Consider the following 13,985-nt stretch of genomic DNA (forward strand, 5'->3'; position numbering starts at 1 on the left):
GAAGGCCTGGTCTCACATCCATGTTTTTAACTTCTTTCTAAAGGAGAGGAAGGATGAAGATGACCTAATTTCACCAGGGAGTGAATTCCACAGGTGGGGAGCCACCACCGAGAAGGCCCTGTCCCTCTTCCCTGCCAAGCACACTTGCGACAGAGATGAGGCCAAGAGTAGGGCCTCGCCAGAAGATCTTAAACTCTGAGGTGGGATGTAGGAGGAGATACATTCGGACAGATACGCTGGACCAGAACCGTATAGGGTTTTATAGGTCAAGACCAGCACTTTGAATTGTGCTCAGAACTGGACCAGCAGCCAGTGGAGCTGACATAACAGGAGGGCGATGTGCTCCCGGTATGATGCTCCAGTGAGTAATCTAGCTGTCGTCCGTTGGACTAGTTGGAGTTTCTGAACAGTCTTCAAAGGCAACCCCTGTAGAGGGCATTGCAGTAATCTATTCGGGATGTAACAAGAGCGTGGACCACTGTGGCCACATCAGACTTTGAGGCCAGCCCTCTCTCGCTCGCTCACCCGCCCTCCTTGCTCGCTCGCTACTCACCAGGCCACGTCCCGGTGGCAGAGCCAGGACTTGGCCCAGTGAGTAGCAAAAAAGGAAAACCGCAAAACAGTGAATCTGTGAAAAGCGAACCGTGAAATAGCGAGGGAACACTGTAATAGCCATTGATTTCAGTGGTGGTTGTTCCTGTATTTCTATATTTCAAGATTTTTTGCTTCAGCTCCGTACGAGCCTGATGTCATTGTCCAGAGGGAGCTCACATCTTCTCAACAACCTGAACATCAATGCGATTGATGGAAGGCTGCTTCAAGGCCTTGATCCTGCGGCCCAACCGTTTCACATTGAGTGTGTAGATGATGGGGTTCCCCAATGAATTGATGGCAATCATCGTGGAAGTCAGGTTCCGGAAGATGTAGATGCCCAGCGGGAGGTCTGTGGGGCAGTGCGGCATGGCCAAGTCGAGCACCACGGCCACGAAGAAAGGCATGTATGATAGCAAGGCCGTGATCCAGATCAGGATGCTGGTCCGTGCCACTTGGATCTCGGCGAGGCGGCCAACCGAACGGGCTTGACCCAACGCACCCATGGAGACCTTGTGCTTCCTCAAGAATAGGATGATGCTCAAGTAAGTGAAGAATGGGATAATGAAGGAGACGGTGCTGTGGGGGATAGTGATGAAGGCAAGATAGTTGATGCATAGTGGACTGTAGAGGGTTGAGACGTTGTCCGTGCCCAAGCAGTTCCACCCCATCAAGGGCATGAAGCCGAGGAAGAGGGCCACCAACCAGATCGCCAACACGATGCCTAACACCTGGTTTCGTGTGATACGTCGCCTCGTCCACCTCTTCTCAGCCAGGGCCAAGTACCGCTCGATGCCAATGGCCACCAAGTTGTAGATGGTGGCAAGGATGGGCACGGCGTAGAAGGCATAGAGCCGGAGGATCTTGCGGGAGCCGACCACAGTGCTCTGAGGGTCGCGCATGAAGAAGAGGGCAACCCAGAAGCCCGAGGCACTGGAGAGGAGGTCAGAGAAGGCCAGGTTGCAGAAGAGGAGGAAGATGGGCTTCTGCAGATCCTTGGCGCACACAACGGACAAGATGACAGCGGAGTTGAAGACCACAGAAATGATGGTCATGATGATGTGGGGGATGCCCAAAGAAAGCACCAGCTCCCTGGTCCAGATATGAGCCGTCTGGTTGTGGCAATTCTGGTTTCTGGTCATGATGGAGATGAAGTGCAGAAGACAGAGGGAAGGTAGAGAGCCAGAAGGAGGGTGACAAGGGTCCAATAGAAAGTCAAAGTCAAGAGTCAACTGTGAAGGTCTGAACTTGGGAGTTGGAGCTGAAGGTTGGATCCAGGACTCAGGATTGGGAGTCAAAGTGGAAGGTCTGTACTTGGAGTCCCGGCAGAAGGTCAGGTTCAGGAATCCAAGCTAAAGGCAGAATCAGGAGTCCCGGCTGAAGGTCAGGCCCAGAAATCCAAGCTAAAGGCAGAATCGGGAGTCCCGGCTGAAGGTCAGGTCCAGGAATCCAAGCTAAAGGCAGAGTCAGAAGTCCCGGCCGAAGGTCAAGGTCCAGGAATCCAAGCTAAAGGCAGAATCAGGAGTCCTGGATGAAGGTCAGGTTCAGGAGTCTTGGCTGAAGGTCAGGTCCAGGAATCCAAGCTAAAGGCAGAATCAGGAGTCCCGGCTGAAGGTCAGGTCCAGGAATCCAAGCTAAAGGCAGAATCAGAAGTCCCGGCCGAAGGTCAGGTCCAGGAATCCAAGCTAAAGGCAGAATCAGGAGTCCTGGCTGAAGGTCAGGTTCAGGAGTCTTGGCTGAAGGTCAGGTCCAGTAATCCAAGCTAAAAGCAGAATCGGGAGTCCCGGCTGAAGGTCAGGTTCAGGAGTCTTGGCTGAAGGTCAGGTCCAGGAATCCAAGCTAAAAGCAGAATCTGGAGTCCCGGCTGAAGGTCAGGTCCAGGAATCCAAGCTAAAGGCAGAATCAGAAGTCCCGGCTGAAGGTCAGGTTCAGGAGTCTTGGCTGAAGGTCAGGTAATCCAAGCTAAAGGCAGAATCAGGAGTCCCGGCTGAAGGTCAGGTCCAGGAATCCAAGCTAAAGGCAGAATCACAAATCCTGGCTGAAAGTCAGGTCCAGGAATCCAAGCTAAAGGCAGATTCAGGATTCCCAGCAGAAGGTCAGGTCCAGGTATCCAAGTAGAATCAGGAGTCCCAGCGGAAGGTCAGGTTTGGGCATCCAAGCTAAAGGCAAAATCAGAAGTCCCTGCTGAAGGTCGGGCCCAGGAATCCAAGCTAAAGGCAGAATCAGGAGTCCCAGCAGAAGGTCAGGTCCAGGAATCCAAGCTAAAGGCAGAATCAGGAGTCCCAGCAGATGGTCAGGTCCAGGAATCCAAGCTAAAGGCAGAATCAGGAGTCTCAGTAGAAGGTCAGAGCTGAAGGTCTGACCCAGAGTCATGAGTCAACACTGAAAGGCTGGAACCTTGAGTCCAACAGAAAGCTTGGTGTTTACATGAGCCCAGTGGTCGGCTTCTTAAGTAAGTCCAGAACTTGCCCAAGGAGATCCTGTTTCTTCAGAAGACCCTCTAAACCACAGCTTTGATGGGTTGCCAAAGTGCTCAAGGGTTCTCCACTCTCGCTCATGTAACGCTTGCCTTGCCTTCCAAAGACATACCACCAATTTTCACTCTTCCGATCCCAGGGGCGCTGAGCTGAGTTTGATGTTCCAGCAGGAAGGCCCAACCATCCCATTCCTGTTTCGACAACCGTTTCGACAACGCTACCCAAACTGCGGGTTAAACATTAATCCTCGTGCATCATAGCAGTGGAGTTATCAGCCCCAAACCTGGAGGTTGCTAGGATGACCCATGGAGCAAAAGCCATCCAACACGCTCTCGCTAATCTTGTATGTCAAGAACCTCGTTTCGGCTGCTTACCTACGCAATCACATTAATTAACTGCCAAATATAAAACCTCTTGAAATGAGATTAGTTGCTTCTTTACCTACGCCCACACGTATGCTAAGGAAAACATGCTTTACTGGGTAAACACGCCTGCCCATCAAAGCCTAACCAACTGGGCATTGGTCCTGGTTGTACTCAAAATTTGCGGCTTGCCCATAAAAATGGATGGTAGAAACCTATTGTTTAAAATCAAAGTACAGTATCTATACACAGGGAGGACTAGCCCACCCGTGTGGGAGTTGTAGTTCACCCTTCACCCAGAGAGCATTCTGAAGCCCCCAATGGCGGATCTGGAACACACATGGCACACAGTACCCTGATGACCAACAGAACATATTAGAGGGTTGAGGAGGGAATGACCCACCCACATGGGAGTTGTAGTTCACCTTGCACCCAGAGAGCATTCCAAAGCTCCCAATGGAGGATCTGGAGCACATATGGCACACAGGATCCTGATGACCAACAGAACATACTAGAGGGGTTGGGGAGGGAATGACCCACTCGTGTGGGAGTTGTAGTTCACCCTTCATCCAGACAGCATTCCGAAGCCCCCAATGGCGGATCTGGAACACACAGGACCCTGACAACCAATAGGACCCTGACAACCAACAGAACATACTAAAGGGTTTAGGGAGGGAATGACCCACCCACATTGGAGTTGTAGTTCACCCTGCACCCAGAGAGCATTCCAAAACTCCCAATGGCAAATCTGGAGCACACATGGCACACAGGATCCTGATGACCAACAGAAGATACTAGAGGGGTTGGGGAGGGAATGACCAACCCACGTGGGAGTTGTAGTTCACCCTGCACCCAGGGAGCATTCCAAAGCTCCCAATGGAGGATCTGGAGCACACATGGCACACAGGATCCTGATGACCAACAGAAGATACTAGAGGGGTTGAGGAGGGAATGACCAACCCACGTGGGAGTTGTAGTTCACCCTGCATCCAGGGAGTATTCCAAAACTCCCAATGGAGGATCTGGAGCATACATGGCACACAGGATCCTGACAACCAACAGAACGTACTAGAGGAGTTGGGGAGGGAATGACCCACCCACGTGGGAGTTGTAGTTCACCCTGCACACAGAGAGCATTCCAAACCTCCCAATGGCGGATCTGGAGCACACATGGCACACAGGATCCTGACGACCAACAGAAGATACTAGAGGGGTTGGGGAGGGAATGACCAACCCACGTGGGAGTCGTAGTTCCCCTGTATCCAGAGAGCACTTGACCCAGCCAATGTCAGATCTGGACCAAACTTAGCACACAGATGCAACAGGGCCAGCTGTGCATACAGGCCTGGTTTGGGGAGGATTGACCCACGGGATTTTGGGAATTGTAGTTCTTCCGCTTAGTTCCCAAGCATTTTAAGGAGCAGGAAGGAAGGAAAGACATTTTCAAAATCAGCTGGGCTTAGGGAGAGCTTATCTGGACTGTCCCTGACAAATTGGGAGGAGAGGTAAGCAATAAAACATATAGCTTCTTATCTCAAAACAAGGCTGGTTGCTCGCTGTTGAATCAATGGTTTCATGCTGCACTTGTCCAGCAGAGGGGAGTGGATCAAAAGAGAGGAATCGATGCACATTGTACAGAGTACTTAACCAAAAATATGTGTTTATGAAAGCTGACTGCTCAGATTGGGAGGAACTTGTTTCCAAGGAAGCCCTCTTCGCTGTTTCCCATCCTTTCAACTTAATGCCACTCAATAAATGCAAGATTTTCAAGTTACGACGTCACTAGCATTGCCTCCGAGAAGTCTTTCACCAGCGTCAGCTCATCCTTAATACTTGCAGATATTTTACATGAAATCCTGATTTGGCAGGAACGCTCCCAATTCATCCTCTGCCTTTCCATTTTGACAGCCGCCTTTCTAATGTCCCGGTTTCTCTATCCTCCTCTCCCCCCGCCCCGATTTTCCCCTGACTTCCAATTGCTAAGAGAATTGAAATTAATAAATAAAATATAAATAAATAAAATATAAATAAAAATGTAATGTTCATTTGTGGGATTAACATAACTCAAAAAACTAACTAAAATTTTATTTATTTTATTAATAAATAAAATTTAAATAAATAAAATATAAATACAAATGTAATGTTCATTTGTGGGATTAACATAACTCAAAAAACTAACTAAAATTTTATTTATTTTATTAATAAATAAAATTTAAATAAATAAAATATAAATACAAATGTAATGTTCATTTGTGGGATTAACATAACTCATATATATATATAAAATTTATTTAAATAAATAAAATTTAAATAAATAAAATATAAATAAAATGTAATGTTCGTTTGTGGGATTAACATAACTCAAAAACCACTGGATGAATTAACACCAAATTTGGACACAATACACCTATTGGGCCAACAATTGACCATCACTCATAAAAGCACTGAAAAACACAGTGGAAGTGACTTAAAAAGCCAAAAAACAAAAATACATTACAACACATGCGCAAAACCACATACACACAAACACACATATATGTAGAAATATATACACACGCACATATACACATATACACACACACAAAACACATATACACACTGTGCCACAGCAATGCGTGGCAGGGCATGGCTAGTGTTATATAAATAAAAAAATAATGTTCGTTTGTGGGATTAACGTAATTAAAAAATCACTGGATGAATTGACATCAAATTTAGACACAATATACCTCTCAGGCCAACGAGTGACCATCACTCATAAAAACACTGAAAAACACAGTAGAAGAGACAAAAACAAAAAAGCCAAAAAACAAAAATTACATTACAACGCATGTGCATAACCACATAAATACACATATATACACACATATACACACACAAAACACAGACTACATGGCAGGGGACAGCTAGTCTTATATAAATAAAAATGTAATGTTCGTTTGTGGGATTAACATAATTTAAAAACTCAAAAACCACTGGACGAATTGACACCAAATTTGGACACAATATACCTATCAGGGCAACGCATGACGATCACTCGTAAAACACTGAAAAACACAATAGAAGAGACTTAAAAAGGCGAAAAAGCAAAAAGACATTACAGGGCATGTGCAAAAACGACTCCCCCGGCAAAGAAAACACGCAATCGCATATCCACACTACAGCTTCCAGACTACAGGTCCCAGCATCCCTTCTGCCTCACCCTTGGAATGTCATATACATACAGAGGCGGCCCTAGGTAATTTTCAACGGTAAGCAAACAGTATTTTGCCCCCCCCCCCCAACCAATCCTTGATATATATTTTCTGTTCATCGTGGAAGTTCTGTGTGCCATATTTGGTTCAATTCCATCATTGGTGGAGTTCAGAATGCTCTTTGATTGTAGGTGAACTATACATCCCAGTAACTACGCTTGCCGCACTTGCTCCCTTGCCTGGCTTGCTTTGTGTCCGGAGGCGTGCCTGAAGACCCCGGCGTGTGCACCAAAAGTCACCTCTTCTCCTGACTTTCTCCTCAGCCATTGGGACCGAGAGAGAGAGAGAGACAGAGACAGAGACAGAGACAGAGACATAGGTGGAGATGCCCACCTTTCCTGAAGGTAGGTGCAAAAACAAAGGAGGGAGCGGAGGTGGGAGATACCTCCAGCTGGAGGGGCGCTCTCTCTCTCTCTCTCTCTTGGTCCCAATGGCTGAAGAGAAAGTCAGGAGAAGAAGCGACTTTTGGTGCGCATGCTGGGGTCTTCAGACACGCCTTCGGACCCGAAGCGGGCCAGGTGCGGCGGCTCCGCCCTTTGGCCCACCCGCAGATTGGGGAGAGGAGAGGAGGCGGGTGGAGCGCTGGGGGATCGGGAAAGTTAGCCGGTCATGGGGAAGGGATAGAATGTGGAGAACGATTGAGCGCTGGCTCTGCTCGCGCACCCAGTGGCCGGGTGGAGCAGGAACGAGAGGGGCTAGGTGAGGCTCAAGGGCCCGGCCCCTTTGGGAAGAGGCTCGCTCGGCAGCGAGGCAAGAAAGCCAAGGCTCCCCCAGACTGCTAGGGCTGTTGTGAGCTGAGGGGGCGCTCCTCAAGTGGTGGCCGAGAGGCATTTACAGAGGTGCCTCTGCGCCCCTGGCAAAAAAAAGTGTTCTGCGACTGCTTACTTCGCGTAATGGATGAGCCGCCCCTGTATACATATATAGTGTCCCTACTTCACAGATTTTCACTTTTCGCGGGTGGTCCTGGAATGTAAGTGAGGGAACACTGTATAAGACAAGGGGGTGCATTAGAGTGCTCTTGCAGAGGGTTTTAAGCCCCACATCAAACTACAAATCCTGAGCTCGAGAGAATAGGATTTGAATCTCTGCTCGGCCATGAAAACCCACTGGATGACTGCGGTCAAGCTGCACATTCTCGGCCTGTGATACATTTTGGAGACAAAGGTTCAAATCCCCAGTAAGGGACCACAGCAAGTCATGACCTCAGCCCCAGAAAACCCAGTGGTGGGTTCACCTGATGGTCACTAGAAGTCAGAAACGAGTTAAAGGAAGACGACAACAGCATTGCGGGCTCAGTTAATTTGGGGAGATCAGCTTTCCAAGCTCAAGGGCTGTGCATTTGACACGTCTTGCACAAACAATCGTAATCCCCGCGGCAGGTCTATCCACTCCGACGTCTTGTGCATGACTTTTAGCACATTGCAGGGCTTCTGCGAACTCTCCACATGATGCCAAAAGGATTAGGAGCCCTGTCAACAATGAGCATCAGAACGCCTCAGCCCTGGCTCCACTGCGGATGGGAGCGGCCTTCGGACAAGAGAGTTGTATTTATGATTCAAACCCATCTTGCTTTCCCCTTTGCCTCCAAGGCGAGCTTGACGAAAGCCAACTGCATCCTCGACAGAAATGAGGCCGGTCCAAGCCTTGACACGCAAACACACCCTATCGAGTGTGGCGCCTTAAACATGACCACCTCGAATGCTGTGGAAAAGAGAAGGATTGAACTGAGTTTTCCAACAGTTATGAACGAGGAAGGACATACAGCAGAGAAGCTGCAGCGGTTTGCTTTTGGATTCCAAATAGGAAGATTTCCTGCGCTGTTCCGAGTAGGAAGATTCCCTGCGCTCTTATGAGTAGGAAGATTCCCAACGCTCTTCCGAGTAGGAAAATTCCCTGCTCTTTTCCGAGTAGGAAGATTCCCAGCACTCTTCCGAGTAGGAAGATTCCCTGCTCTTTTCCAAGTAGGAAGATTCTCAGCGCTCTTCCAAATAGGAAGATTCCCTGCGTTCTTCCGAATAGGAAGATTCCCTGCACTCTTCTGAATAGGAAGATTCCCTGCGCTCTTCCAAGTAGGAAGATTCCCTGCACTTTTCCAAGTAGGAAGATTCCCAGCGCTCTTTAGGAAGATTCCCAGCGCTCTTTAGGAAGATTCCCTGCGCTCTTCCAAATAAGATCCCCTGAGCTCTTTGGAATAAGAAGATCCCCTGCGCTCTTCCGAATAGGAAAGATTCCCAGCACTCTTCCGAATGGGAAGATTCCTTGCGCTCTTCCGAATAGGAAGATTCCCAGTGCTCTTCCAAATAGGAAGATTCCCTACGCTCTTCCGAATGGGAAGATTCCCTGCTCTCTTCCAAATAAGAAGATTTCTTGCGCTCTTCCAAATAGGAGGATTCCCTCTACTCTTCCGAATAGAAAGATTCCAAGTGCTTTTCTCCTCTCTGCCGAGTTACCACTTTGAACTCCAGAGGGAAGCAGGTGGTGCTTGGAAGCAGAAGAGACAGGCGCCGCGAAAAGAGGGATCAAAGTTCCCCAGAAATGCCGCAAGGAAGTCCAGAAATGGACCCGGCTTCTCAACCTTGCTGTAGGGACGGGGGAATCTGCCAGTTTGGGTTTTCCTCGTCTCCTGAATACCAGCCACATGTATGCTGTGTTCAACTCCTGGTACCAGGAGTTGAACACAGGATCTTCTTGCATTCTCCCGAATCTATCTATATAAATAAAAATGGAATGTTGGTTTGTGGGATTAACATAACTCAAAAGCCACTGGATGAATTGACACCAAATTTGGACACGACACCCCTAACTGACCAACGAGAGACCATCACTTATAAACTCCTCCCAAAAATAGCAGAAAGGGCTTAAAAACCCCCAAAAAGCTAAATGACGATACAGCGCACGTGTGAAAACGACAGCTCCCAGCATCCCCTAGACAAGGCCCTTTAGGGGAGGAGGATGCTCCAAATGCACTTCTTCCAAGTTGCAAGCTTGCTTCTCCTTGGATTTCTCTGAGAGTGTCCCAATCCGTACATATTTCCTATTGCCTATTCCTGGACTGAAACTCCCAGCAGACCTTCAGATAGATAAGATATTTAGATTAGTTAGAGATAGATAGTAGGTAGATAGATCAATCAGTCAGGAGGACTGCTGGGAGTTACAGTCCAAGAATAAGTAGAGAAGGGAGAAAGGAAAGAAAAAGGGAGGGGAAGGAAGGAAAGAGGTAGAGATAGAGAAGGAAGGAAGGAAGGAAGGAAGGAAGGAAGGAAGGAAGGAGGAGGAGGGGGGAGGGAGGGAGGGAGGGAGGGAAGGAAGGAAGGAGAGAAAGAAAGAGGGAGGGAGGGAGGGAGGGAAGGAGGGAAGGAAGGAAGGGAGGAAGGAAGGAAGGAAGGAAGGAAGGAGAGAAAGAAAGAGGGAGGGAGGGAGGGAGGGAAGGTTGGCCACAGCAATGCATGGTAGGTACAGCTAATCTATATAAATAAAAATGTAATGTTAGTTTGTGGGATTAACATAACTCAAAAACCACTGGATGAATTGACACCAAATTTGGACACAAGACACCTATCAGGCCAACAAGTGATCATCATTCATAAAACTAAAAAATACCCAAAACAAGCACACAAACAGAGCAGAAAGGACTTTAAAAAAACCCCAAAATTTCTGAGGTCCACAGCAACGCGTAGCTGGGTACAGCTAGTCTATATATAAAACTACACTAAAGCAAAGACACAATAGATTTAAGACTGTCTGAAACACAAAAGGGCTCTAACTCCCCAATCCCAACTAAACAACAACAATAATAATACGAGGGTTGAATGAAAAGTAATGCCTCCACCTTTGTAACTCTTCAACAGATGACAGTACAGGTATGTGGCAGGTACTGACTTGTTCAGTAGACTCTCATCCACAGTTCCATTTTGGCGGGAAGCCTTAACATTGAATGGTTGTGTTGTTAAAGTGCAAAGTATGGAACCCAGCGCAGATGGTTGGTCAATGCGACTTAAGTAACGTGCAGTCATTCAATTCTTGACAGCAGAAGGTGTCACCCCAAAGGAGATTCAGCAGAGAATGCAAGCTGTTTATGGTGATTGTGTTGATGTGAGTACTGTGCGTTGTTGGGTGAGTAAGTTTAAAGATGTTGAAGTGGGAACATCTGACTTGCGTGACAAACAAAGCGTTGGGCGTCCTGTGACAGCAACCACTGAGTTTCACAAGCAAAAGGTTAGCAGATGGATTCAGGACAATCGTTGTATCACTCAGAGATAAATTTCAAGCATGAGAGAAGCCTACCACAAGGATGGTAAAACATCAAACCATTCAGGCAATATCCCCGGGGCAACGTCTTTGTAGATGGCCAGTTCTCTCACACCAGAAGCGACTTGCTGTTTCTCAAGTGGATGAGCTCCTTCTGTCAGTTTCAGCTCCCCCTGTGGGGACATGAGAGAAGCCTCCCACAAGGTGGTAAAACATCAAAAAAATTGGGCAATGTCCTTGCAGATGGCCAATTCTCTCACTCCAGAAGCGACTTGCAGTTTCTCAAGTGGATGAACTCCCTCTGTCACCTCCAGCTCCCCATTTGGAGACATGAGAGAAGCCTCCCACGAAGATGGTCAAGCATCAAAACATTTGGGCAATGCCCCCTGGGCAATGTCCTTGCAGAGGGCTAATTCTCTCACACCAGAAGCAACTTGCAGTTTCTCAAGTGGATGAGCTCCCTCTGTCAGCTCCAGCTCCCCATGCGGGGACACGAGAGAAGCCTCCCACAAGGATGGTAAAACATCAAAAACATTCCCTGTGCAATGTCCTTCCAGACAGCCAATTCTCTCACACCAGAAGTGACTTGCAGTTTCTCAAGTCGCTCCTGACACGAAAAGAAAAAGAATCATGGATTCCTTAAGCTAAAATAATGGGTATAGTGAGGTCTTGGCATCCACTGGGTTTCGCTTCCAGGACCCCACTATGGAGACCAAAAGCCATTCAGTCCCAAGTTATAAATCCCACGATTCCTTAGAGTGGAATCGAGGTGCTAAAGGGCCCTAAAACCATGTGTTTCCATGCTCAGATCAATACAGAAGAAAGCTCGCAAGCTGGGCAGCTTGGCAGGAGGGCTAAAATGACCTCTGCCTCCCAACTTCACACTCGCACCCTCTCTTCGTCCTCTTGTTTTCCTTCCTCGGCCCACCCAAGAGATGGAGAGGAGTTTTGAGAGATCTCGCTTCCTTTTCCCTTGGGGAAGCCAGATAACAACTGGGCTGACCCCTCGGAGGGACGGAGGCCGTTCCAGGGGCCTTGGCGGTGGGTCAAGCCTTTCATCTTCCCTCTCCTCCTATTGGGAAAGCTCTGCGGACACACAGCGCGTGGCGAAACTTGGAGTGACGGATGTCCCCTTCCCAAGCGTTGGCGGGGACGGATGTTCAGAGCCCCAAACTATGTCCAATAGCTCACTGCATTGCATTTATTGCATTTCCTTTAACTATTCTCAAGCTGTGGATCTGTGGGTGCAGAATCCATGGCCGCAGAAGGCCCTTTCGGTATAGTAATTTTGTTGTTGAACCTGACCCCCCCCCCCCAAAAGATAATTTATAATCAGGGAATTCATAGTTTTGTCAAGGACACCAGACTGGAATGATATGAGGGTTGAATGAAAAGTAATGCCTCCACCTTCGTAACTCAACAGATGGCAGTACTGGTATGTGGCAAGTACTGGCTTGTTCAGTAGACTCTCCTCTACAGTTCCATTTTGGTGGGAAGCTTTAGCATTGAATTGTTATGTCGTTAAAGTGTAAAGTATGGAACCCTGCGCAGACTAAAGCAATGTGCAGTCATTGAATTTTTGACAGCAGCAGTAGGCGTCACCCCAAAGGAGATTTATCAGAGAATGCAAGCTGTTTATGGTGATTGTGTTGATGTGAGTACTGTGTGTCGTTGGGCAAGTAAGTTTAAAGATGTTGAGGTGGGAACATCTGACTTGCGTGACAAACAAAGAGTTGGACGTCCTGTGACAGCAACCACCGAGTTTCACAAGCAAAGGTTTGAGAGATTGATTCAGGACTATCGTCATATCACTCAGAGAGAAATTTCAAGCATAATCGGCATTTCACAAGAACGTGTGGGTCACATTATTGCTTTGCTTGGCAATCGGAAGATTTGTGCACAATCCCGGATGCTGATGCTTGAAATGAAAAGCACACAGACGTGAAACTTCAGAGACTGGATCTCACCACCTTACAACATCCTCCATACAGTCTAGATTTAGCACCGTCTGACTTCCATCTGTTCCCGATAATGAAAGAAGATCTGCAGGGACATCATTATGCTTTGGATGAAGACATTGATAGAACTGTGGGTTTGGATGGGAATATTTTAATAAATCAAATGCAGAAATAATCCTTAGAATGTGGTCTTTAACTACCACTATTCACTTTCCCACATAATCACCAGACAATTGGATACATTTCTGCCAACAAGTTTTCTGAAGCCGTCACAGAAGAAGTTGACAATCTGTTTCTGCAACCCATCATGCACAGATCTTCCGATTACCAAGCAAAGCAATAATGTGACCCACACGTTCTTGTGAAATGCCGATTATGCTTGAAATTTCTCTCTGAGTGATACGACGATCGTCCTGAATCAATCTGTCAACCTTTTGCTTGTGAAACTTGGTGGTTACTGTCACAGGACGTCCAACTCTTTGTTTGTCACGCAAGCAGGGGCGGCTCAACCCATTACGCAAAGTAAGCATTTGCAGTATAGTTAATGTTGCCCAGGGGCGCTCTTGAGGCACTCTTGGGGGAAAATAGACCTTGACATATGCGAGTTACAGTTACTGGGATGTATAGTTCACCTACAATCAAAGAGCATTCTGAACTCCACCAATGATAGAATTGAACCAAATATGGCACACAGAACTCCCACGATGAACAGAAAATATGTATCAGTGATTGTTGGGGGGGGGGGGGGGGGGCAAAATACTGTTTGCTTACCGTTGAAAATTACCTAGGGCCACCTCTGCATGAAAGTCAGATGTTCCCACCTCAACATCTTTAAAATTACTCGCCCAACGACGCACAGTACTCACATCAACACAATCACAATAAACAGCTTGCATTCTCTGATGATTCTCCTTCTGCTGTCAAGAATTCAATGACCACATGTTGCTTAAGTCTCATTGACCGACCGTCTGTGCAGGGTTCCATACTTCACACTTTAACAACACAACCATTCAATGCTAAGGCTTCCTGTCAAAATGGAACTGTAGAGGAGAGTCTACTGAACAAGCCAGTACCTGCCGGATACTAGTACTGTCATCT

The 13,985-nt window shown here is 47.5% G+C and overlaps 1 protein-coding gene across 1 annotated transcript; it reads right to left on the reverse strand.

The window, feature by feature from the left end:
* Positions 1-443: 443 nt before the first annotated feature.
* On the reverse strand, positions 444-2,539 carry LOC132763831 (lysophosphatidic acid receptor 1-A-like). The gene has a single exon (XM_060757665.2). It carries the CDS (start codon positions 1,731-1,733, stop codon positions 768-770), a length of 966 nt encoding a protein of 321 aa, XP_060613648.2. The 5' UTR covers positions 1,734-2,539; the 3' UTR covers positions 444-767.
* Positions 2,540-13,985: the final 11,446 nt, after the last annotated feature.

This window comes from Anolis sagrei, chromosome 11 (genome assembly GCF_037176765.1).
Source record: "Anolis sagrei isolate rAnoSag1 chromosome 11, rAnoSag1.mat, whole genome shotgun sequence".
NCBI lineage: Eukaryota > Metazoa > Chordata > Lepidosauria > Squamata > Dactyloidae > Anolis > Anolis sagrei.

What these genes read in the sequence shown, in the direction of transcription:
- LOC132763831 (XM_060757665.2), bottom strand. Translation starts at nt 1,733, where the DNA reads ATGACCAGAAACCAGAATTGCCACAACCAGACGGCTCATATCTGGACC.